The sequence below is a fragment of the Phacochoerus africanus genome, chromosome 3 (genome assembly GCF_016906955.1).
Source record: "Phacochoerus africanus isolate WHEZ1 chromosome 3, ROS_Pafr_v1, whole genome shotgun sequence".
In the NCBI taxonomy this organism is placed as follows: Eukaryota; Metazoa; Chordata; class Mammalia; order Artiodactyla; family Suidae; genus Phacochoerus; species Phacochoerus africanus.
In genome coordinates, this window is record NC_062546.1 from 40,691,759 (window position 1) to 40,719,168 (window position 27,410).

The 27,410-nt window shown below is 38.1% G+C and overlaps 1 protein-coding gene across 2 annotated transcripts in view; it reads left to right on the forward strand.

The window, feature by feature from the left end:
• The window catches only part of SEL1L2 (SEL1L2 adaptor subunit of ERAD E3 ligase), a 113,832-nt gene that overhangs the window by 52,091 nt on the left and 34,331 nt on the right, over window positions 1-27,410 (forward strand). For both annotated transcript variants that reach the window (XM_047770365.1, XM_047770366.1), the window contains exons 4-8: window positions 8,236-8,338; window positions 11,405-11,567; window positions 26,029-26,082; window positions 26,503-26,562; window positions 26,652-26,733. In XM_047770365.1, the coding sequence (XP_047626321.1) occupies window positions 8,236-8,338; window positions 11,405-11,567; window positions 26,029-26,082; window positions 26,503-26,562; window positions 26,652-26,733 (462 nt within the window). The remainder of the gene's footprint in view (window positions 1-8,235; window positions 8,339-11,404; window positions 11,568-26,028; window positions 26,083-26,502; window positions 26,563-26,651; window positions 26,734-27,410) is intronic.

A 27,410-nucleotide genomic window follows, 5' to 3' on the forward strand; every position in this document is an offset into this window, starting at 1 on the left:
ACTGTGATGACTCGGGTCACTGCTATGGTGCAGGTTTGATTCCTTGCCCAGGTTCTTCCACATGCCCACAGGAATAGCCAATAAAAAGCAGGTTAGCATTTTCATATTTTTTGGATAAATACCCGGAAGAGAATTTCTGGGTCACATAGTAGTTCTATTTTTAATTTAATGAGGGATCTCCATTCCATAGCAACTGTAATTTACATTCCCAACAGTGTTTGAGGGTTCCCTTTTCTCCTTATCCTTGCCAACACTTGTTATTTCTTGCCTTTTTGATGACAGCCATTCTAACAAGTGTGAGGTAATATCCTATTTACCCAGAAGGGAGAAACAACCAAGGGCCAATAAATAACTTCACTCCTATTGACAGAAACTCAAATTTGATAGCAAGGGTTAATTATTTCACACAGATTATCCCAGAATGTGAAGACACAAGAACACTTACACATCACTGGTGACTGTGTAAATTTGTCACAATCTTTTAGAACAGCAATGTGCTAATATCTAGTAAAGTTTAAGATGCATATACCTTACACTTGGCACAAGTACTTTTAAATAAATTCTCACATATCTAAAGAAATCTTCTGCATGAGGATTTTCATTGCATAATTGGGTTTGGTAGCATAGAAGTGGAAAAACCTAATGTCCATGGAATAAGTAGGATAAATAATGAAGGAATGGGTAAATAAACTGGTTTCTTCAGACAAAGAATTTTGATAGGACAGTTGGTACTGTTAAAATGAATGAATGAAATTTATTTGTGTTAGGGTGAATAAATCTCAAATTGGGAAAAACTTGGTTGCAAAAGTATATACAGTATGATGCTATTTATATAAAGTGTAGAAATAACATTGGGTACATATATGTAGGAAAAGAGATACATGAAACTTTAAAACAAGAAACACCTCTAAAGAGGGAATGAAGGGGAAAGGATGTTGGGAGGAGTCTTGGGGGTGTCCGTCTGTTCTGTTTCCTTAGAGTTGATACCTAAAACAAACAATGTAAAATGTTATTAACTGTTAAATTGTGTATGAGTAAGGAGGGTTATGATGAGGTATGTTTTATTTTTCTGGATTTATTTTTTTAATGGCTGTACCCACCCTGGGTGGGTACAGGATGAATCCAAGCCCCAGCTGTGACCTACACTGGATCCTTTAACCCACTACACCAGGCTGGGGATAGAACCTGTGCTCCATAGAGACCCAAACCACTACAGTTGGATTCTTAACCCACGGCACCACAGCAGGAACTCCATATTTTTTGGATCTTTTTTTTTTGTATGTTCGAAATTTTTCATAGTTAGTTTTTTAAAGAAAAAAAAATGGAAATTAGTGGAGTTTCTGTCATAGTGCAGCGGAAACAAATCCGACTAGGAACCATGAGGTTGTGGGTTCAACCCCTGGCCTTGCTCAGTAGATTAAGGATCCAGCATTAACGTGAGCTGTGGTGTAGGTCACAGACACAGCTTGGACCTGGCATTGCTGTGGCTGTGATGTAGGCTGGCTGGAGATTCCTGGCCTGGGAATCTCCAAATGCCACGGGTACAGCACTGAAAAGCAAAAAAAAAAAAAAAAAAAAAAAAATGGAAATTAGCATCACTTGCCACAAATAAAATCAGCAGATGAGTATATGTTAAATATATTAACTATCAAAGTTTTAAGGTTTGTGTGTGTGCCATTTATAATTATCCCATATACCCTTTGGGAAACTGTGACCTAAGATACTACAAATTAGCAAGTGCAGCTAAGTGTTAACCCAGCCACTTCCATCAGGCACTCTTGCCTCCCCAGAGGGCCATGAGTGCAGCATGTCATCATATTTCTCTTGCTCCTTCTGCTCCCACTCTTTGCTGAAGTTCTTCCCATTATCCAAGGCCTCCCACAAGCACTGTCTTCTTACATAGTCATGTCCAACCATCATTATTGTCAGGTGTGCATAATGATGCTCTGAATCATCAAGACCAGGTTAAATCAGGCTCATTATCTCCTACTGTGGAAGTTGGAGGAATATATTGTATCCTTTTTAGACTTATTTCCATCAGAAAACAGTCAAAATAAAAAGGATATGACGCATCAATGGGAAAAGTAATTTATACAAAACACATTTCTCAATATTGTGAGATAAATTAAGTATTACTATAAATAGACAACTTTAAAATACTTATAACAAATTACAATAGATTTATTTATTTATTTTTGGCCACACTTGTGCTGCATGTAAGTTATCTGGCCAGGGATCAAACCCAAGCCATAGCAGTGACATAAGTCACTGCAGTGACAATACCAGATCCTTAACCCACTGAGCCACCAGGGAACTCCCAAACTTATTTTTTAATGTATGTTGGACCTATTTTTCTAATGTTTCATCTTTTTTTTTTTTTTTTGCTTTTTAGGGCCACATGGGTGGCATATGGAGGTTCTAAGGCTAGGGGTCCAATCAGAGCTACAGCTGCTGGCTTACACCACAGCCACAGCAACACAGGATCCTTTACCCACTGAGTGAGGCCAGGGATTGAATTTGCAACCTCATGGTTCCTAGTCAGGTTCATTTCCGCTGCACCAGAATGGAACTCCACAGTGTTTCATCATTTGACAGTAACTTTGTGTTTAAGTCATGATTCTGCATATTGTGTAACTCTAAGAAGCAGTCTGAGCACAGAATCTGGAGTCAGACTGCCTGGATTTTAATTCTTGTCTACTGGGTACCAACTGTATGACCTAGGGTAGGTTACTTAACCTCTCTGTGCCTACATTACCTCATCTGTAAAGGGGAATGATATGGCTCCTTCCTTTTACAGTTAGTGAGAAAATTGCCTGGGACTTAAATACCTTATAAATAGTAGTTCCTATTATAACAATATACATTGGCTTTGATTCTACTTATTTTATAACCCATATTTCTTTCTGATAAGTTAAAAAATTTAGATGTTATATCATTCTAAATCAGAATCCCTGTTATTTCAGGTTTTGCTTAGTAGATATTTGAAGTGCAAAAAGAATTTTTTCTGCTACTGTCTACCATTTCCAAGAAATACCACTGGACATATTTATGTCTGACCACAATGATCTGAGGACATAATGAATAAATATAAGTAAATATCTGTGCTTTATTCAAGTGCATTTAAGTTGATCACCTCTTGATCTGACTGAGCTCTTTGCTGAGTCATTCTTTCTTAGATGGAATGTTATTTTTAGAAATGGATCGTTATTCTCCCTCCTTATCTGAGATTGTACCTTCCTGGCACACATTAAGGGCGAATGTGAAGAGCTCCTCTGATGCATTATTCAGAAAATCAGAAACTGAATTTGGTTTATATTAAATACAATTAAAATTAGGTGGATGCAATATCTGTGTGGGCAAGATTTTCTGCTGGGCAAAGATTTTCCCATTTTATCTCTTTGTATCATTTGAATGGTGAAAGCACCTGATTTTTAGTCAGAGTAAAAGACATTCATCTCCTTTAACTCTCAGTGGTAAGACTTTCTTTTAACTCCTGGTGATCCTTTATGTAGTTCACAGCAGAACTATAACTTGAGATTCAAAATAATAAATTTGTTATTCTTTTTCCTTTCATTTTTCTAGGTAATTTAGATAGTATTTATATTCTTAAATTTAATGCTTTGGATTTTCTGATCAAACATGTAAGAAAGCAAGGAATGCAGGATAGGGCAAGGGAAAGAACTGAGCAAAGACAGATTTTTCAGGAGAAGTTTAGGACTTTGAAGAGTGAGTCGCACTGGAGGATTGCCCCATTCCCATGAGCCACGGGGGTGGCCTCTTGCACTCCCATATCAGTCAGCCAGTGGCTCTAGGCCACCAGCACCCTGAGGGGTTAAATACCTGTGTTGAAGACATTGCTTTACTTGCTAGAGCTCCTCGGTTCCAATCATCTTCATCTCTATTGCTTCCCAACATTTACCAGGCACATGAGCTATTTCACCAATGTAATTTCAACCTCCAAAACAGTTGTCAATAATCAGAGCCATCCTCCTGCCCCTTCTGTTCTCTTTCTCCTACCAACCCGGGCTTCACCTTCACAATGACCTCAGTTCCCTCCTCTTTCTCCTCCTCATCCCTCTGCCTACTCTCCTCAGTATGACTTCTGCAGCCAGCTTTGACTGCATGACCAACCCTGACACTCAAGCACTCATTATTCATTTAAGACAGACTGGGACAGACACCATATGATATCACTTCTATGGAGTCTAAAATATGGCACAAATGATCTGTCAAAAAAACAGAAAAGATCATGGACATGTAGGACAGACTCTTGTTTGCGTGGGGTGGGGAGGGAGTTGGATGGATTGGGAGTCTGGGGTTAGTAGATGAAAACTCTTGCATTTGGAGTAGACAGGCAGTGAGATCCTCCTGTATAGCACAGGGAAATATATACCTAATCATTTGTGATGGAACATGATGGAGGACAATGTGAGAAAAAGAATATATATACATGTATGACTGGGTCACTTTACTGTACTGCAGAAATTAACAGAACACTTTAAATCAACATAAAAAATAAATAAATAAAAATAACTTCTAAAAAAAAAAGACAGCCTGCACCCCCCCCATTCATTTGCATAGGCTATTTCCTCCAAATGCAATTCCAGTTTCATCTTCTTGGCCTGACAAATTCCTTTCAAGAACTATCTAAAGTGCCATTTCATCTGTGAAAATTTCTAATATTTATTTTTTAATTACTCAATGAATTTTATTACATTTATAGTTGTACAACAATCATCACAACCAAACTTTATAGCATTTCTTTATTTCACTAAGCCAGAGTTAAGGGGCCTGAAGTGGGCATTTGTTGTTTGTGAGCTTCCCATCACTATTTTATGTTTCTCACCATACCAGTTTCCTTTTGAGGAATTGGGCCTTCCCCAAAGAATACATTCATTTAACAATGTAATGAGAAGACTTGTCTTCCCTACCAGACCCATCAGATTCATCATGGAGTCTGGAACAGGGAAAGAAATATCCTAAAAGGATCAGATTCCAGTTCATTCCAGTAATAGCATCTGCCTCTGCTTGCAGAGATGCTGTGATTCCTGACCAACCCCACTGATTCTGTGAGGGTTTAACAGCCTCCTAATAAGTTCCCTTTGCCTATGTCAATCAGACTTGTTTTCTCTTGCTTACAAAGAAGGCTCCTGTACTACCACAGTCCTTTCTTACATAGGGCCTACCACATGGCCTTGTAATTTTGGGTAAACATGTCTGTCTGGCCAGGCTGAGACAGTGTCTCAGTCATCTTTGCAAACACAGTATCTAGCATTGTGTCTAACTCATGCTAAGTGTTGAATTCATGCCAATTAAATGAAAAAGTAAATGTATGAATGACAGGGAACAAGTTGTCTCCTGCTCTCCTACTTCTCATTAATATCTGAAACAAGCATGTGGACCATTTTTGTTCTAAAGATTTACTTCTAGTCTTTCTGAACAAGAAAAATCTGCATGAATTAAAAAATAGACTTGCTTAGAGAAGTTTACAATTGAAATGTCACAGGAGAAGGCATAAATTCCCGTTTCTCCCATCAACTCACAGAGAGGTGATCTGGGTCCAGGGATTGCTGGACACATGGAAGGACAAATACCTACTATGCTGTACTTTGTGTACAATTATGAGAAAGTAGCCTTGTCAGAGATGGGCTACTTGGGCATCCAGCTGCCTGGGGAAGTCAGATGTCCAGCACCTGGGGACCTTGGGAGCTCATGGGAAATTTCAGTCCCTCTTTCTTTTAGAAGATAGTCACTGATCTGATCAGAACCTGAGTTTGGATGCCTTCCTTCTCACAGGGAGAAGGGGAAGCTTGTTTTCCATGTCAGCTGGAGTTGGCATCTGAATTAGTTTGCTAGAGCTGCCACAGCAAAATACCATAGGCAACAAAATACCACAGCAAAAAATAATTTTCTTACCGTTCTGGAGGCTGGAAGTCCATGATCAAGATGTTAGCAGGGTTGGTTTCATTCTAAAGCTTCTTTCCTTGGCTTATGAATGGTCACATTTTCACTGGGTCCTTATGTGGTCTTTTTTCTGAGCTTGCATGCTCCTGGTATTTCTTCTGCTTATAAGGATACTCATCGTATTGGCTTAGTACTCCACTCTAATGGCCTCATTTAACTTAATCATGTCTTTAAAGACCTTATCTCCAAATAAGATTACATTCTGGGGTACTAGGGGTTGGGATTTCAGCATATGAACTTGAGGGGAACACGATTCAGCCCATAACAGTACCCAAGTTAGATATGTAGTCATGATAATAAGACTGCAGAAGTAATATAATGTCAAGAACTCTCTACAAATGATATTTCTGACAAACAGTGAAATACAAATTCATTGACTTGGCCACTTTCCACACTTGCTGCTAACTTAAATACTTCCTTGGGAGCTCCCTGGTGGCTCAGCAGATTCAGGATCCAGTGTTGTCACTGATGTGGCTCAGGTTGCCCCATGGCATGGATTTGATCCCTGGCCCCAGCACTTGTACATTCTGCAGGCACAGCCAAAGGCAAGCAAGCAAACAAGGGAACAAACAAAAACTCTACCACATCTACTTGCCTTTTTATTCCTGGTGCTCATGCCCACCACTTCTCAGCCAGCTTAGAGCTCCTATAAAGAAGAAAAAAAAAAGGCATCCACTAGTTGGTCATTCAGAGGATTCCAGAGTCATGAAGGTCCTTTATCTCAAGTTCAGAATGGTTTCCTCAAATCATTTCCTGACTATACTTTCCCCGAGTCTGGAAATACGTCAACCATAGAAAGAAAGTATTGTCAAGATAACTATCTGATAACTGAGCTCTTGTACAATAAAGAAAACATATATTTTAATACATTGGAAAGCAAAAAAAAAAGAATTACAAATAAATGTAAAAAAACATGCATAGAAATCTGTTAGTGGTAAATCATTTCTTATATGTATATGCATTGCAGTCAACCTTTCAAAATTTATTCTCTCTCTTTGAAAGCATGTTAATAGGAGCAATTGCTATTCTAATCACAAATTAGTAGGTTTTTCCCATTATTTTTCCTCTTCGAGTATAGGTAACATACAACTCAAAGCAGAAATTAGATGCTAAACATGTCCCGTATTACTAAATTGATTGGATAACTTGAAGCATTCAAAATAATTGTAAAGTGACTTTTAGGTTTAATTTTTTTTAATTTACAAAAGAAAGTGAACAGCTCTGATAGCTTGTCAAGAAGAAGAAAAACAACCACTTAAAAAGTTTTTGGTGGTCTTATTAATAAGGCATCAAATCCCAAAATGCCTGTCCTTTAAAATAGCTTCAGGCATGGTTCACCTAATCAGAGGTTTCACTAACTGTCATAATGGGCCTCAAGAGACACTGTGATGCGATGGAAGGGTGTGTGTGTGTGTGTGTGTGTGTGTGTGTGTATGTGTGTGTGTGTGTTGAGGTGAGGTGAGGGCTCTAAAGCAGACTCTCCTTCTAACCAGTTTTCCTCATCTATAAACTGGTGACATATTTTAAAAACTGTTGTGTCATATAAATGTTTGAGAAATATTATTGTAGAGGGTAAAATTCTGTTTTATTTTCCTTAAATATGATAAAATTTACTCTGAGCCCCCATCCTACAAGGAAAGTTATACTTGATACTTTCTCTATGTGTCTTCCCCAAGGTTTTAGGTGTGTTCCGGCACACCTCCTCTAACCTCTTATTCCTGATGCTCATCTCCAGAAGTTCTCAGTCAGGCTAGAAAGGTCTTAGAAAGGTTCCAGGGAGGAAGTGAAAGCCTTGGGCAGAGCAAAATTTTCAGCGATCCTCTCCTCCAATCTTAGGTACTTGCTGGTCATCGTGGAAATGCCCATTTCTCATGAAATTTTATGGTTTAAACAAGGGATCTGAAAGCTGAGAGCTTGGTGTGTGAGATACAGCCTGTAGGGTACACCAGGCAACCCTTTCCCTTGGAAGCCTTGCTTCCTGTCTTCTACTTGCAGGACGTTGCACCTCTTTCCCAGACTGGGAACATCTCTCTCCTTGCTACCATCACAAACATCTCTCTATCTCCTCCAGCCTCCAAGACCCTTTTATAAAAAAGAGGAAGAGGGTACTTTTGTAGGGAGCTATTACCTTCTGACCAAAGGTGAGGTGATTTTGAAACGCAGGGTTTAAAAAATAAGGGTGGCAAAACCCAAGCTAATATGCCAGCATGTTTATTTTTAAAATATAAAACACAAAAATAATGTTATCTTTCCTTGTTTGTTTATATACAGTAAAAAATCAAGAAAGGAAAAATTTCACAGATGAAGGAGACCAGCTTTTTAAGAAGGGCGTCAAGATTCTCCAGCAGTCTAAAAGCCAAAAGCAAAAAGCAGAGTAAGTCTATCCAGCTAGTTAAGCCAAGTTACATTTCCAGCTTGAGGGGAAAAAAAGGACAATCCAAAATCTAGGAGCTGGTCCCTGAGATTTCAGACTATCTCTGCCTATAGCAGTTGAACCCCAAATAAAGAACCCACTGGGTGTGCCCCATCACGTCCAAGGAAATTCTTTTTTTTTTTTTTTTTTGCCTTTTAGGGTCACATCTGAGGCATATGGAAGTTGCCAGGCTAAGGGGTTGAATTGGAGCTTCAATTGCCAGCCTATACCATAGCCACAGCTTCTGAGCTGCATCTACAACCTACACCACAGCTCTCAGCAATGATCCCTAACCCAGTAAGTGAGGCCAGTGACCGAACCCACATCCTCATGGATACTAGCTGGGTTTGTTTCTGCTGAGCCACACCAAGAAATCCCCAGGGAAATTCTATACTCAGCCAGATGGGACAAAAGCACTCCTAGAAGGTTCTTCTTAACCTTGATGGGTGCCTTCCTTTTTGGGTTAAAGGATGGGGGAAAAAACCCAGCCCTTCAGTGCAGGACCAGCCAGCAGTGCAGAAGCCTTCATGCCTACTTGCTGTCATTCAATCTGAGGTTATTCTTTCTCAGCCCATCCTATTCCAGTCCTTGCCCAAGAGTGCTAAGAGAGCAGCTCATTTTTGCAGCAGCCTAGGTACATAGGAGAGCATACATCTGAGTCTTCCGACCCTTCCAACCTAATAACAATGGAGAACTGAAACCAAATCTGTTCATAACAAGAGACCCCAAGAGTATATGGGCAAGATGGGTGAAACTCCTTTAGTTTTCAGGATGGTCTGCTCTCCACCTAAACCAATTATATCTAATATAGCCATCTCTAAAATACTGGTCCAGGAGAGAAAAATGAACACCCACAGACCAAAGAGGAATCCTTTCTCTCCCATTCTTCCTCTATCCTACCCCCTCCCTGTTTCAGCACTTCCCAGACAGGGTAGCATAAGTTAGAGGTGTTACTGGTCCTTTTGGCTCATTGACACCCACATCTTGGTCTAATTCATTCAGTCAGTCTCTTCGTATGAAGGTGAGGGAAATTGTTGAATAAGTCAGTGCTGTTACAAGCACAGATGTGAAACAAGCATATATCAGGGAAACACAAACTTGTCTGAAGGAGTCAAGGAGCCTCTATGAATCCAGGGTTAACTGTCACTAAGAATTACTCTCCATCAGCAAAGGTTTGGAGATAAGCCGCTGCTCCACACCACGTTTCTGATGTGTCCTAGAGATGCACTTAACCTCCTCCACCAACACCCACCTGATGAACTTTATTTTGGGGATTTTTCCCTGCTCCTGGTCTCTCTTTTGTTTTCCCTCTTGCGAATTGCAATCCAGATCTTAATCCAACTTAATTTACCAACATCTTTCTCCACTCCTGCATCCTGCTCTGGTATCCCATATACTACCTCTGACTTTCCTGACAGAGAACCTAGGTATCCACCCCTCCCTCGGAATCAAAGACATCTAGAAATTCCCATTGCAGCTCAGCAGGTTAAGAACCTGGCCTCGTATCCATGAGGATGCGAGTTTGATCCCTGGCCCTGTTCAGTAGGTTAAGGATCTAGCATTGCCACAGGTTGCAGCATAGGTTACAGATGCAGCTTGGATCCTGTGTTGCTATGGCTGTGGTGTAGGCCAGCAGCTGCAGGTCTGATTTAACCCCCAGCCTGGGAACTTACATATGCCATAGGTACAGCCCAAAAAAAAAAAAAAAGACATCTAGAGGGACTGGTTTTACAAACTTTAGCTGCCCCTCTTGGGACCACCAACTGGATATACTGCTGGCCTCTGCAGCCCCTCAGGTTTCTTTGCCCTGGACCATTTTGGTGCCCTTCTAGTCCAGCAGGCTATGTGGTTGTAGCAGCAAGCCATGAGACAGAGCTCCCTGGAGTCTGTATCCTGGTGTAATGTCTATCCCTGGATGTCAGACATTTGCTCATAGACCTTTGAGACCATTTATCTTATTATTTGCTTTCTGGTCCCCAGAACCTCAGACTGCTTTGACCATGACTAATTTCTTGCCTGACCACCTGGCTTCTTTTTGTTCCACTCTCTGTTTTCCCATCAAAGACCTAGTGCTTACCTGAATGTCACTCAGTCCTTGCCCTTTTTGCCCATTCTATTCTGCTCCAGTCTTTGACCAAGAGCAGCTTATTTTAGCATCAGCATGGATAGGAGTGTATAAAACTGAGTCTCCTGATCCTTCTCATTTGGTAGATATGGTAGATTTGTGTGTTTGTTCCTGTTTTTGAGTCAAGGTCACAGGCAGAGGTTAATGATTTCTGGTTTAACCACTACCAAAAGGGAAATTATAAGAGCGAAAATAAATCCCCAAAGCACTCTCTGTCTCCAACACAAGCTTTGACCTTGCAAGACTCTCCATTACTACTTGTTACACAGATCATGTCCAGGTGACTTCTGACCAGGACTCAAAATGCGCTGTGAGGCAATCTTCTGGCATCCATATTTGTAATCACTAAACTTTCACATGATTTACCCACTAATTACGGGAGAACAATTACCATGCTGTAAAACTTTAGATTCTGGAGTCCCCATCATGGCTCAGCAGAAACGAATCTGACTAGTATCCATGAGGATGAAGGTTTAATCCCTGGCCTTGCTCAGTGGGTTAAGGATCCGGTGTTGCCATGAGCTGTGGTGTAGGTCACAGACACAGCTCAGATCGCATGTTGCCATAGCTGTGGTGTAGGCCAGCAGCTGTAGCTCCAATTGGACCCCTAGCCTGGGAACCTCCATATGCCGCGGGTGCAGCCCTAAAAAGACAAAAGATAAAAAGAAAGGAAGGAAGGAAGGAAGGAAGGAAAGAAAGAAAGAGTCTTAAACTGACCTAAAGCTGAAAAAAATCTAAAGCTGAAAAAAATCAACTGGTCTACAGAGGTAATGGTCTTTAGCTAAACTGTATTGTTAGCAGCAATGACAGCTAGGTCCTACTTGTTTAGAAGTACTGTGAAGGAGAGAGCAGAAATTTTCATTTCTGATAATAAAACTTCTAACTTCATATTCTTGAAACAGAGCCTACATACTCTTTGCCAAAGCAGCTGACATGGGAAACTTGAAAGCTATGGAGAAAATGGCTGATGCTTTGCTATTTGGAAATTTTGGCATGCAGAATATAACAGCAGCCATCCAATTATATGAGTCCTTGGCTAAAGAAGGATCATATAAAGCCCAAAACGTGAGTTTTGAAAGAAAATTAAACCTTAAGTAGCTACCTCCCTAAATAGCTAGAGACAAATAACATGTGAAAGGAGCTGAGCCTTCACTGCTGCAGCAGAGGTCTAGCAGGATAGTTACTGTGATGCACTGAAGGTGACGTTCAGTCAGGTCAGGAACAAGGCAGGAGCCAGGGGCAAATTCTTCTAGCTCATGAGTGACTTTAAAGATTAGAAGAGAGCTGCTCTCTAATCCACCTTCCCATCATCCACATCCATGTGCATGTTTTGAAACAATATGAGTTAAATTTTATATAGGGGGATTTCCCATCATTGCTCAGTGGTAAAGAACCTGACTAGTGTCCATGAGGACACAGGTTCAATCCCTGGCATCGCTCAGTGGGTTAAGGATCCAGCATTGCCATGAGCTGTGGGTAGGTCAAAGACACACCTGGGATCTGGCTTGGCTGTGGCATAGGCCAGCAGCTGTAGCTCCAATTCAACCCCTAACCTGGAAACCTCCATATGCCATGGGTTCAGCTCTAAAAAGACAAAAAAATATGTATATAAAATATTTCACCTATGCAAAGAAATATGAAACTAAATCTATTACCTTAGGATGATATTTGCCTGGTCTTTACACTTCAAATATTTTATAAGCTAGCTATATATATGTAATATATATGCAGTAATTTCCTTTTCTATTTCAGTAGGTGCATTTCATTTTATTCCAAGAATAGCATAAGCATTTCATAGAAAATCTGGAAAACAGGAAAAAATTTTTAAAAATCCTTCATAAGCCAACCATACTGACTCAGCTCCTTTTAGGACTACTTTGTTTTTCTGCTTGACTTCTTCCTCTGTGCATCTCTCTTTTTACATCATGGTCATCACTGTGCAAGTGCATATATCATTTTGTTTCTCCTAATCTCACTAATGCTATAGCAAAAGTGTGTTTTCATGCAGCTGATATTTTAAATGAAAATATTTTTCTGATCACAAAAGAAATTTACGCTGATTATAGTAAAAACCTGCAAATTCTGAAAGTGTGGTGAAAAAACTAAAAGTTGTCTAAAAGCTTCCTTCCCAGGGATCATTTTCTGTTTCCATCCAGTAAAGTATAAAAGCTAAGCTTTGGCATCACACAAATTTAAGTTTAAATCCACTCTACCACTTGCCTATTGGATGGCTACTTAACAGAATCCTTTCTCCTTCTTCTGCATGAGAATTTGGCTTTTGGTTCACTCTCTACTTCTATTTCCCTGGTAATGTGATAGGAGCGAAATGTTAGCTATGCTTTTAGATAGTATTGCTTATGATTGAAATGACCTCTTCTTGGTAAATTGCCTTTGGACTGAGAGAATCTGTCATGAACTCTAAATATCCGATGGTGGCAGCAATTCTTACAGGCACCCTGGACACTATGCCCATGGAGTTTTTACATGTGAATGAGGCTTTCATATCACCACCCAGTGTGGATCCCATCTCCCTGACTCTGAGTCATTATGTGAGGGACCAAAGATTATGGCTGCTGGGGGACTCTGTGACCTTCTGCAGGACTCCCACAGACAGGAAGGCTTGATGCTAACAAACTGTGGTTCCTGTGCTACATCTACCTGAACAAACTGGTGGCAAGTGTAGCCTGTGGGAGCCTTATGAGTTGGTATCTTTCTTTTAAGCAGAAGTTAGACCTAAGGAACTCTAATGAGTGGGGCAACCTCTCTAATTTTCATCTGTAGAGTTAGAATAATGATTAAACACTGGATACTGTGTCTGCCTGGTTCGACACTGTGCCTGGGACAAAAAATATTAGTCAAATGCTAAGTTAATATTAGTTGAATATTAACTATTAAATTGAATATTAACTATTAAATTAAATATTAGTTGAATGCTAAGTAAATTAAATGCAAAGTAAATTAATAATGAATGAATGAATGGAGTTGTGAGAATTAAAGTATGTGTGAAGGCACTTAATTCCATACTTGGAACTCTGTAATCATTCATTATAAAGAAAAGATATATATATTATTATTACTCTCACTAGTAGTCTTCTATAACTTTTTCTATAATTATGTATAAACTTATTTTTACAAAACTGAGACATACTTTAATTGCTGTTCCTAATCTGCTCTTTATTCACTAAATAATATATCATAGATATCTTTTCCTGTGAATATATCCTTTAATTGGCTAAAGAAAAATATAAAATTTCAAGACCAACCAAATGTTACCAACTTGTCTGCCACTAAAAATAATAGCACCTAATTCCTTTCCAAACTAGTGAAAATGTACTTTATTTTGCAGTGGGTATATTAATTAATTAAGTCAGCAACTGTTTCTTGGACACTTACTATGTGCCACACATGATCTTGTTGATAGGGAGAGAAAGATTAATAGTTCAAAGTCCTTATGGGTCAAGCAGAAATGTAAACAAATACTTGTAGTACAATTTAGGTGGACTGTAGTTAAAGCATGTATGAAGTGCTTTAGGCACAGAAAAAGGTCTGACTACTTTTGTATGAGGCAAGTAGGGAAGGCTTCAAGGAAGAAGCTACCTTTGTACCCAATCTAGAAATATTGGATATAAGTAACATGAAAGATTTGTCTGTATTTGAATAACATATTTGATATGAGGTCAAAATACTACTCCCAGAAAAGAGATTCCAAATTAACATAATTGGTACATAAAACGTACGGATTTTAGAGCTGAAGTCAGAATTTCACTCCACGTACTCTAGTTAGTGTGATTCTATTGAATGGCCACAGACCTCCTGTCTGTCTAATATATGTATGTTTGATCTCAGGAAGACAAGACAAAATGTGGATGAAGACAAACTTATCATCTAAAAGGCTGACATTGGCCTGATATGCAAAATTCAGCCACATTGTTTATTAAGATACTACAATACTGATTGGAAAAAGTTTCTTTCCCAGGCTCCTCTTATGCTCTCCTTGACAACCTGAACACCCTTATACCTCACTCAGACTCCCCCTCCTTCCTACAACTCACCGTGATCTTGCAGCCAAAGTGTTAACATCTGGATGATCAGGAAGCCTGCAGGACCCTGGTCCAGTGCAACTGCTGTATTCCATTCTGATGGATGCTGGATGCTATTCTGAAATTTCGACTATCATCCCATCATCACTCTAAGAAAATCTGCTTCCGATAGCAAATCTTCTTGCAGTTGATTTATCTCCTTGTACAAAGAACAATTAAAGATATTATATGCTATGAATAATACTTAGTTTGATGGCTGGTTGCCAGGACCAAGCCACATGCCATACTAGTCACAGTTCTTTAACAGGACTGGCCAGGAGATCACCTTTGTTCTCAGGCCATTTGTTCCAGCCTGATACAGAAATCCTGCAGTGCTGGGAACTGTGAGGACAATGTAGTAACAGAAATGTGGTTAAAGAAGCAAAAATGTACACAGAGAATGATAATGAGAGGAATAGAAATAAAGATGGTGTGAAAGCGAGAATGAAGAGAATGAAGACACCTGTCTCCGGGGAAAAAGGTTAAGAACAATAGAAATACTGAAAAGTAATAGATGGGAGAAGCCTGGAGGGCCAGGGGACTAGTAGAGACCTGATTTAACAAAAACAAGCAAAAAAGATATGAACTCAGATTATAAGGTGGCATTGAGGGAGTGGGAGAAGAAATGCAGTTTCAAGTTATGTATAAAAGGGAAGGTGCGTGGTAGAAAAAAAGGCATGATTATTTCTCTCCATGCACCTTGAATGGTTCATCTCACAAAAATCCAAATAAACTGAAGGAAATCCTAACAAGGGCAACAAGAAAATAAGATCATGAACAGAGTCCAATGAACTGATTTTCAAAGAATCTGTACCTTCCAAATCATGAAAACTATTCCTTAATGGAGTAGTCCTCATTAAAATGATGGAAATTGAGGAAACAGCAAACAAAAATGAGTTATACTTTCGAAGATGTCTTATAAGCTATTGTACTATACCACCTGGAGGTAGATAAGTTATGTATGTTTTATTTCTGGTCTCATGTAGGAAGCAGAAATTCAGAATTAGAAAGACTCATTCCTTTTTTGATACCATTCAACTGTTTTAATAGAAAATTTGTCTGTTAATTTGCCAAACAAGAAGGTAGAGTTTAAACCTCATTTGCTTTAAGAATCAAGAAATCGATCATTCACATTCTATCACCTTAAAATTAATTAAATCATGGTAATGATTATTAGCACTGTACTACTACTGAAAAAAAAATCCCATTATACACCTAATAGTCACTTTGATAACTCTAGGATTACCTGCATAGAACATTTCTTTTTGATATTAATCATGTTTTAATATTAAGGGTACAAAAAAGGATCTGAGTTGTTCATCAGGGTTGATTCATACTTTTGTTTGGTGTGCAATGTGAGCTAAAAGTAATATCCACAAATGCTTTCTAGCCTTATACAATAATTACAATATTTAAATGCCTAATCTTTTTTCTCTTTTGATAATTTCTTATAAGTAAAAGGCGGGATATTTAATTTTTAAATTGTTATCATGAAAGCTGAGTAATTTGCTTTGAAATATACTAAAATATTCTCTGCACTTAACTCTTTTCGTTAAAATCCCAGCTTCGATAACTATAACAGTGGTTGAGTTCAGAGTCTTACAAACAAATATAATTTGTAGAGCTTGACCTTTTAAAACCACTGAAAGTGTCATTAATGTCATCGCTATAGTGTAGCTTCTTTTCAACTCACAGCATTTTCTTCTGGATTAAGATTTAATCATTCTATAATCCATCTCATTTCACTTCAGCCTTCTCTCAGAAAAGACCACAGACCAAAAACAAACTATTCTAAAGTTGTTGGATGACAATGCCCAAGTGTAAAGGAACAGGACAGCCCTAACTATAATTGGCATATTTATTACATGACAGCCCATACATAACCTCTTTTATGTTTCTCTAGTGCTGTCATACTCTAAGCAGTTGGCGTGAGGGGAGAAAAAGTTGAGCCCTCCAGAGAATTAATTCAAAATCATCAATTGTTATTTTCCTATTAAAGAGAGAGGAAGTACGCTTTTGAGCTGATAATTTGAGACTGGGAAAATCATGGTTTTAGTCCTAATTTTTTTTTCTTTTTAAATTAAAAATGTATATTTCTTCCTCTCATTATCTCCTTCATCTTAGCCTTTCTTTTAGGCTCGAGTTCCTTCTTTTCTTTTTATTTATTTTTTTAATTATTTCCCCAATACAATTTTTTTAATACTGTACAGCCTTGTGACCCAGTTACACATACAAGTACACATTCTATTTTCTCACATTATCATGCTCCATCGTAAGTGACTAGACATAGTTCTCAGTGCTACACAGCAGGATCTCATTACTAATCCATTCCAAAGGCAATAGTTTGCATCCATTAACCCCAAGCTCCTTTATAAAATGAGTTTTATACAGAGAAAGCTCTTCTCCCCAATCACAGGATAGAAATTAACTCCCACATAACCCACTTCACAACTTCACAATTTTCTCCAAGAAGATCAGGCCAAAAAGTGTGGTAGGCTCTGAACAAAATTATACCCTATTGAGGAAAGCATCTTAAAATACAAGCTCAAAGTGAATAGAACAGTATCTTCATTTTCTTACGTAAAAGTCAGTATGTTTGTTTACTATCGAAGTTGCTACATAAGCAAACAAAATTCCAAATTGAGCAGAATCAAAAATTGCTAAGAGGGAGTTCCCATTGTGACGCAGCAGAAACAAATCTGACTAGTAACCATGAGGTTTTGGGTTCCTGGCCTCGCTCAGTGGGTTAAGGATCCGGCATTGCTGTGAGCTGTGGTGTAGGTAGTAGACACAGCTTGGATCCCACGTGCCTGTAGTATAGGCACAGATTGGACCCCTAGCCTGGGAACCTCCATATGCCACGGGTGTGGCCCTAAAAACAAAACAAAACAAAACAAAAATTGCTAAGAGCCTCAAGAAAAATAATTTAGCCAACAATACTGACTGTACAGATATCCTTACAAGGAGCCAATTTAGCATTTTAAGTATAACTACATGGGTTGGAGGAGTACCAGAATTCCAGATACTTTTAATTCGTAATAACAGCCTTTATGGTCAATTTCCCTAAAAGGGCAAATTTTGAGACTAAAGAGGAATTGACAGAATCATAGGGTTGTTTTTTTTTTTCAGTTTATGGATTAAGTAAATTACACAAATTATACGTATAAACTACATGTTAGAGCTATTATGCTCTTTTTGTTGTGAGCCACATGGGAAGTCCAAGCTATTATGCTCTTAAGAACTGAATTCTGCAGTCAGTTCCCTGGTTTAAAAACAACATAGTTTTGTCCTGGAAAATTGTAATAAAATGTTTAAGAAATTATTCATTTTCTGTTTTTTTTTTAATTTTTATTTATTTATTTTATTTTTTTGTTTTTTTAGGGCCACACCCTCGGCATATGGAGGTTCCCAGGCGATGGGTCGAATCAGAGCTGTAGCTGTTGTCCTATGCCACAGCCACAGCCACAGCAACGCAGGATCCGAGCCAAGTCTGCAACCTACACCACATCTCACACAATGCTGGATCCTTAACCCACTGAGCAAGGCCAGGGATCAGACCCATGTCCTCCTGGATACTAATCAGGTTCGTTAACCACTGAGCCACAGTGGGAACTCCTATTTTCTGTTTTGATTGAATTATCTGACTTTGTTATATCTTGATTTTAGAGAGACATTTTACAGAGTCTTGCATGATATTCTCATGAGCTAGATGAAAAAGAAATGTGGGCTTTAATAATGGTAGATAAAGAGTATAGACTAAAGGATTTGTGCCACATGAAAACAATCTGGCAATCCACCTCAGAATGCTGCTTATGACCCCTTGCTCTTCAAATATTCCATCAGCTCTAAAGTTGAGTGGCTAATACCAAATTGTTTTTAATATGAGGCATGGGAAGAAAGGCATATTACCAACAATATTCATAACTGTGGAAAGAACTTCTAAAAATTGTGATAGGAATAATAAAGCTACAAGTAGGAGTTCCTGTCATGGCGCAGTGGAAACAAATCTGACTAGGAACCATGAGGTTGCAGGTTCGATCCCTGGCCTTGCTCAGTGTTGCTGTGAGCTGTGGTGTAGGTTGCAGATGAGGCTCACATCCTGTGTTGTTGTGGCTATGGTGTAGGCTGGCAGCTGTAGCTCCGATTTGACTCCTAGCCTGGGAACCTCCATATGCTGCGGGTGCAGCCCTAAAAAAGCAATAAATAAATAAATAAAGCTACAAATGAGTAGAACCTTGAAAATATTAGGAACATCAAACAGACTGTTATAATTAAGTTCTGACAAAAATTAATGTTATGACTCTACTGAGAATTGGAGCAAGGAGAAAAAATAAATGATGTAGATGTCCTAAATCACCATCTGTCACACAGAAAATCTATCGATAATGTGTGAACTATATAAACTAACACCATGTAGTGCAACTTATCAGGAATTGTAATGGCAATGATTATCAGAAGAAAATGGTGGTTTTCTTATAAAAGTGGTTACCTATGAAGAAGACAGGGGCTATCCTAGAAAGGAGCAGGACATTGATGTTTATATTTTAAATCCTCAGAATCATTAGAATTTTAATTTTTAATACATATACATCTCTTTCTGACAACAAATATATAAAAGCTAAATTTGGGTATTAACTCAACCCCCCCCCCCCCAAAAAAAAGAAATTAAGCTTAAAGTAAAAAAAAAAAAAAAAAGAAGAAGTCCTCTCCACTTAAAAGAAACAAGCATCTTTGGAAAATGTCACATTCCAAGTGTGGGGCAAGAATTATTTAAGATGATGTTGAAATATCTTATCCTACCTGATAGCAAGGAAGCTGTCAGAAAATACTAGAATCATAACCAAGCACCGAACCAACTCAAATAAGCACCACTGACTAAATATGGAACAATTGAGCACCAAAATGAATATTGAGCACAGTGGACTGAAATACCTCAAATATACTTAATCCATTAGTTCGTACTGATACTTAGAAACAACACTCTTTAATCACCTTGGAGGATATTAGAGAACCAACTCTCATTATTTTGAAAACTGGTAAAGGAACAGGCTTAAACATTTATCTTGACTATTCTTTACAAACTATACCTCAGAATACAGGAAACCAAGGAAAGTTTTTTTTTTTTCTTTTTGGCTGAACTTGCAGCGTGTAGAAGTTCCGTGGAATGAACCTGTGCCACAGCAGTGACCTGAGCCACAGCAGTAACAACACTGGGTTCCTAACCTGCCAAGCCACAGGGGAACTCTAAGGAAGTTTTTCTTTATAAAATTATTCCAGGATTTCCCATTGTGGATTAGCAGTAACAAACCCGACTAGTGTCCACGAGGACTTGGGTTTGATCCCTGGCCCTGCTCAGTGGCTTAAGGATCCAGTGTTGCCATGAGCTGTGGTGTGGGTTGCAGACGTGACTCAGATCTAGCATTACTGTGGCTGTGGCACAGGCCAGCAGCTGCTGCTCCAATTTGACCCCTAGACTGGGACCTTCAATATGCCATGGGTGCAGCCCTAAAATTAAAAAATAAAAATAAAAAATAAAATTATTCCAGCTAATAAATGAGGAAGGAATAATAGAATTAGAATGGTATATTTTCCACCCCTAATAAATCAATGCACCTAGGCAATGGTCATTAGTGGCTGCTAATATCACAAGACAAGAATAAGAAGTGATGTACCTTCTGATGGAAATAATTGTGCTTCCTATGAGATAGTCTTGCAAAACAAATTATACCAATTGATCAAGCCTCTACATCTAACTTCCAGCTTATAGTAAATATCATCTTATGATCAGCAAAATCCAAACTAAGAGTTATACTTAGGAGGAATGACTGGTTGTTTCAACAACAAAAAATTACAAGGAGAAAAGAATGGGTAAGAGATGTAGAGATTTAAAAAACCTTGAGACTGGCCACCCATTTTGCAACATATTGGCCATCTTTGGATCCCAGTTCAACAAACTGAGAAAGAGAGAGAGAAAAAGAAAGAAAGGAGGGATGAAGGGAAGGAGAAAATAAAAAAGTTCAAAGAAAAACAAAGAATATTTACAAGACCATCAGGCAGAAATAAATACTGACTAATGATATTAACTAATTAATATTAATATTTTAGGTGGATAATGGTATTACAGTTTTGTTTTTTTAAAGGTGCTTTCTTTTAGAGGCACATACTAAAATATTTACCGAGGAAATATATATATTGTTCAATATTTACTTCAAAATAAACTGGATGACCAGGGAAAATGGGTATGAGTATAAATGAAGCAAGATTAGCCAAATTGATAATGGATAATAAAATTGAGTGATGGATCATGGGGTGTTTTTGTATTACTCTATTTACTTTTACATGTTTGAAACATTCCATAATAAGAAGAATACATAGATGGAATGGTTGTTAGACCTGCAGGTTAATAATTAAGAGAAAGTGGGATATCTCCACACTCCTCTTTTGTTGAGCAATATGGCATTTTTTTCCCCAAAAATGGTCACAGCAGTATTTCCAGTCCACATGCTCTTTCAGATCCCTAATCAATATCATCAAAGTAGAGTCTATTTTCCCTCTCCTTTTATGCAGGTGGACTTGTGACTACTTCGAACAATAGAATTTGCTGAAAGTTTTGTTCTTTTTATGGCTGAATAGTATTCCATTATGTATATATACCACATCTTCCTAATCCAATCATCTGTCAGTGGACATTTGGGGTATTTCCATGTCTTGGCTATTGTGAATAGCACTGCAATGAACATGCGGGTGCATGTGTCTTTTTCAAGGAAAGTTTTGTCTGGATATATGCCCAAGAGTGGGGTTGCTGGGTCATGCCATTTGCAGCAACATGGATGGAACTAGAGACTCTCATACTGAGTGAAGTAAGTCAGAAAGAGAAAGACAAATACCATATGATATCACTTATATCAGGAAAATAATATAAGGTGCAAATGAACCCTTCCACAGAAAAGGAAATCATGGACTTGGAGAATAGACTTGTGGTTGCCTAGGGAGAAGGGGAGGGAGTAGAATGGATTGAGAGCTTGGGGTTAATAGATGCAAACTATTGCCTTTGGAATTAATTAGCAATGAGATCCTGCTGTGTAGCACTAGGGACTATGTCTAGTCACTTATGATGGAGCATGGTAATGGGAGAAAAAAGAATGTGTACATGTATGTGTAACTGGGTCGCCATGCTGTACAGTAGAAAAAAATTGTATTGGGGAAATAACAATAAAAAATTTTTTTAAAAAATTTGCTGAAAGTAATGCTATATCACTTTGAAGACTAAGGCTTAAGAAGGATATAGCTCTTCCTGGCTCCCTCTCTCTCAGCGTACTCATTCTTGAAATCCAGCTACTATTCCTTGAGGAAGTTCAGACAGTAGGAGAGGCCACATGTTAGTGTTCTGGCCACAAGGCTCTGCTAAGGTCTCAACCAACAGCTAGCATAAACTTCCAGACCTGTGAATGAACAAGTGTTCACATTACTGCATCCCCAGAATTTGAGTCTTCCAATTAAGGCCCCCATATAATGGATCAGAGAAAAGACATCCCCACTCTACCCTGACCAAATTACTGACCCACTGGATCCTTAGCATAATAAATGGTCATTTTATGCCACCATGTTTCTGGGCAATTTCTTACACAGCCAAAGTAACTGGAACCCATACATTAATATTCAGAATTAAAAAGGCAGATTGCACTTTTCTCAGAAGCACCTAAAGTAGAGAATAGCACTTTTGCATCTCTTTGCAGTGAGTGCAAATATCTTGGCATCTCTGTGTACTGAAAGAACTTATAAATGATGTCACTGCCAATTTGTCAGTGATTTTAAGTGACTAAAGAAGACCAAAAAAGTAGCTATAAAGCCTAGAGGCTGTCAAATTCTGAAAATCACACATAGTGCTGATGAGTTTAATGTATAAGATTCTCCATCACATTTTCAAAATGTTTATGAAAATTCCGTAAAATGAAGCAGTACTATTTGTCAAGCCGCATAAGTTCACTAAGAACAATTTGTTAATTGTTAATCAAGCTCCATTTTATCAGGGTTACCAAGCTCAGAAATATGAAAAATGTGGTGGAGATGATAATCTCACATTTTAATCATTATGACACCATTGACCATATGTTATATACTTATATACTTTTAAAATGTAAGCTTATAACTGTATTATGTGAATGCTGTCAATTAAAGTATAAAACAATGATTTATTATTATGTAGAATTTTTATTTGATCTATTAAAAGTGATATTTTAGACATATTTTATCAAACAATATTTAGTTACACCAAAGTAAATATAAGTTAAATAAATTAAGCTAAGATGTTCCAAAATTCTCATTTAGAGTCCAGCTGAATCAGTTTTAAGTTGATATCTGTCTTAGTTGATTTCTAATATCAACTCTTTTTTTGTCAATTGCATTACACGTTGCCAGAATTTCAGTTCAAAGTCAGCAAGAAGTTTCTCTCAATGTTTGATGTTGAACACCTTAATCCTTTGTGATAAATTGGTCACAACAGCTTCTCGTTGTTCATTAGTTTTTCATCTATTTCTAGGGATTTGGCAATTTCTCCTTTGTTTAGTCGCATAGTTTGGCTCATGTCAGCCATTCCCTTTGTATATAATTTAATAGCAAAAAGTAACAGTTTCATCTACTTTGGGGTAACTTTCCCTTTTTGGGAACTTGGTAGCTCCTTTTTTTAACAAGGTTATGTCAGAAATATGGAATTCACAATGTAGATCAGATTCAGAAAACACATGAGATGATGAATATAACCTAAATTATATCACACAATAAAGGCAGAATAGATAGTATTTGGGTTTTTTATAATGATTTTTACTTTTTCTATTATGGCCGCAAAGTTTTCTGTCAGTTTTCTCCTATACAGCAAGGTGACCCAGTGACACGTACATGTATTCATTCTTTTTTCTCACATTATCATGCTCCATCATAAGTGACTAGATATAGCTCCAAGTGCTTACAGCAAGATCTCATTGCTTATCCATTCCAAAGGCAATAGTTTGCAGCTATTAACCCCAAATTCCCAATCCATCCCACGCCCTCCCACTCCCTCCCCCTCCCCCTTGGCAAGGACTTAATCTCTAAAATATGCAAACAACTTATACAACCCAACAGCAAAAAAGCCACAACCCAATTGAAAAGTGGGCAAAAGACCTGAATAGACATTTCTGCAAAGAAGATATACAAATGGCCAACAAGCAGATGAAAAAAATGCTCAACATCACTGATTATTAGAGAAATGCAAATCAAAACTACTATGAGGTAACACCTCACACCGGTAGAATGGTGATTATTAATAAATCCACAAATAACAACTGCTGGAGAGGGTGTGAAGAAAAGGGAACCCTCCTGCACTGTCAGTGAGAATAAGTGGTATTTGTAGAGAAGAACAACTGAGGTACCTGGTGGCTGTCCTCAAGTGCCTAAAAGGTAGAAGCATTGTAGAAAGAAATTGGTTTATGAGCACCAAATTACTATATAGCTTAAAGCAACTGTGTACTAAGCAGCAACTACTATACAGGGATTACTTTTGGTTTACTGGGTACCTATTAACTTGAACTTCTCATTGACAGAGATGTCCACTTGTATTGGTTAGAATTCTCTTTTGTCAGGCCACACCCATGGCATATGGAGGTTCCCAGGCTAAGGGTCCAATCAGAGCTGTAACTGCTGACCTACACCACAGCCACAGCATCTCGGGATCCGAGCCAAGTTTGCAACCTACACCACAGTTCACGGCAACGCCAGATCCCCAACCCACTGAACAAGGCCAGGGATCAAACCTGCATCCTCATGGATGCTAGTCAAATTCATTTCCGCTGAGCCACGACCGGAAATCCAAATTCTCCTAGTTTAAAGTACGGAAAATACAACCTAACTAGCTTAAGCAAAAGTGAAATTCATTGTCTTACATAACTGAAGTCCAAGTTGTAGCTGCCTTTATTTTTTTAATTGATTTTATTGAAGTATAGTTGATTTATAATGTTGTATTAATTTGTGCTGTATAGCACGGTGATTCAGTTATATTTATTCTTTTTTATATTCTTTTACATTGTGGTTTTTATCATAGAATATTGAAATAGTTCTCTGTGCTATGCAATAGGACCTTGTTGTTTATCCATCCTACATATACTAGTTTGCATCTGCTAATCTCAAACTCCCAATCCCTCCCTCTCCCATAACCCCTCCCCCTTGGCAACCACAAGTCTGTTCTTTATGTCTGTAAGTCTGTTTCTGTTTCATAGATTTGTTCACTTGTGTCTTATTTTAAATTCCACATATAAGAGACACCATATGGTATTGGTCTTTCTCTTTCTGACTTTGCTTAGTGTGATCTTCTCTAGGTCCATCCATGTTGCTACAAATGATACTATTTCATTCTTTTTATGGATGAGTAATATTCCTTTGTGTGTGTGTGTGTATATATATATATACACACTATGTCTTCCTCTTTTGGGGGCAGGGGCATGCCCTCAGCGTGCAGAAGTTCCCAGGCCAGGAATGGAACCCAAGTCATAGCAGTAACAACACCTAATTCTTAATCACTAGGCCACCAAGGAACTTCTTACACCACATCTCCTTTATCCATCCATCTGTTGATAGACATTTAGGTTGTTTGCATATCTTGGCTATTTTAAATAATGTTGCTATGAACATAGAGGTACATGTATCTTTTCAAACCAGGTCTAAGGCTTCCTATTCCACCATTTTGTTCTGTTTTCAGACTTTCACTTTTTATTTGATATAGTTTTCCCTGCTCAAACTTTTTATATCCATCACATTTTATTTCTGAAGTATGAAGAAAAATATTCAAATTAAAATTCAAAAAATACTGAACAGAAAATTTTTTCATTGCTAAGAAAGGCAAGCACATAAAGAACATTGGTTTATAATGTTTTATTACTATAATTTATACCAAAGTTCAGTAAGTATTAGCCTGTTTTCACATGTATTATACAAAACTCTCACTTTTGTGACATTTTCCAAATTCTTGCAGCCTTAGCAAAAGTGTAATAAGGCACTTTGCTATGGTATAAGAAATAAATTGACAATACAAATTATTAGACATTTAAAATATCCCTTACCGGAGTTCCCATCGTGGCTCAGTGGTTAACGAATCCAACTAGGAACCATGAGGTTGCAGGTTCGATCCCTGGCCTTGCTCAGTGGGTTAACGATCCGGTGTTGCCATGAACTGTGGTGTAGGTCGCAGACGTGGCTCGGATCCTGCATTGCTGTGGCTCTGGCATAGGCCAGCAGCTACAGCTCAGATTCGACCCCTAGCCTGGGAACCTCCATATGCCACAGGAGCAGCCCTAGAAAAGGCAAAAAGACAAAAAATAAAAATATAAAAAATAAAATAAAATATCCCTTACCAATGTAGATAAGAAAAACTGAAATAAATGGATTTATTGAGTTTTCCCTTTTTCTTTTGCCTTTAGGCATTAGGATTTTTGTCTTCTTATGGAATAGGAATGGAATACAATCAAGCTAAGGTAAGGTCATTCTATTTTTCCTGGAACAAAACTGATTTTTTAAAAAGGGACACTGAACAGAGAGTCTGTTCTTTAAGTGAATGGTTCACTCTAGGATGATGGTTAAAAGTACCAGCTCAGTAGTTAGAGAAGATTAGGGTTCTAATGCCGCTGGTTTCTTAATGTTCCAAATTATCAGGTTTTAGATAATATCTATTCCATAGGGATAGACGATTAAATGAAATATCATGTACAACCCCCTCTTCATGGACTCTAGAGCTCATAAGCCCCCAGTGAATGGCAACCATCTTTACAGAGAAGCAGAATGAAATTTGCAGTTTATTTTGGAGTAGTTCAAGGTTCATTGGTGGGCTAGGAATAAAACAATGATTGGTTTGAGTTTATAATTTAGATGGCCAATAAATTTTTTTTTAACTTTAGGCACTGATCTATTACACTTTTGGAAGTGCTGGAGGAAGCATGATGTCCCAGATGATTTTGGTTTGTAATTAAGTTTTCTTGGGCCCAAATAAGTGTGTTATAAATACAGCATTGTCAGAATATTAAGAATTTATATGCCTGTGTTTTAGGGGTACAGATATTTATCAGGAATCAATGTTCTACAGAATTGTGAAGTTGCCCTAAATCATTACAAGAAAGTGGCAGATTATAGTGAGTAATCCATATAATTTATTTTAAGGTAGAGATTTGCCAAAAGTTAAAAAAACAAATCAATACTAGTTGACATATTTATGAAAGTATTTTAAAACTGCTTTAACGTCTGCTCTAATGCAATTCTTTTAATACAATGTAGAGTTGCTGATTTCTCACTCTCTCTCTTTTTTTTTTTAATCCTTTTTTTGGCGGGGTCGCACCCACGGCATATGGAGGTTCCAGGCTAGGGGTCGAATTGGAGCTGTAGCCACCAGCCTATGCCATAGCCACAGCAACGCGGGATCTGAGCCGCATCTGCGAACTACACCACAGCTCATGGCAACACCAGATCCTTAACCCACTGAGCAGGGTCAGGGATCAAACCTCGGTCCTTATGGATTCTAGTCAGGTTCATTAACTGCTGAGCCAGGACGGGAACTCCAGAGTTTCTGATTTCTTATAGTAGCTTTTCAAAAAGTTTTAAATATTTGTATCCATCTTTTATTTTTGTTAGTATGTCTCCAAACAATTCTGTCTTACTTGTTCTTGTGATGTTCTTTCCTTAAACTGAGAACTTCAATATAACATCAATAAATACGAAGCAGTTTCCCTAATTCTAACATTTAGAATATGGGCTGACTTGTTTGAAATTTCTGAAGACATGGATGTAAGGTTCATACGTTGGCAATCTCTAT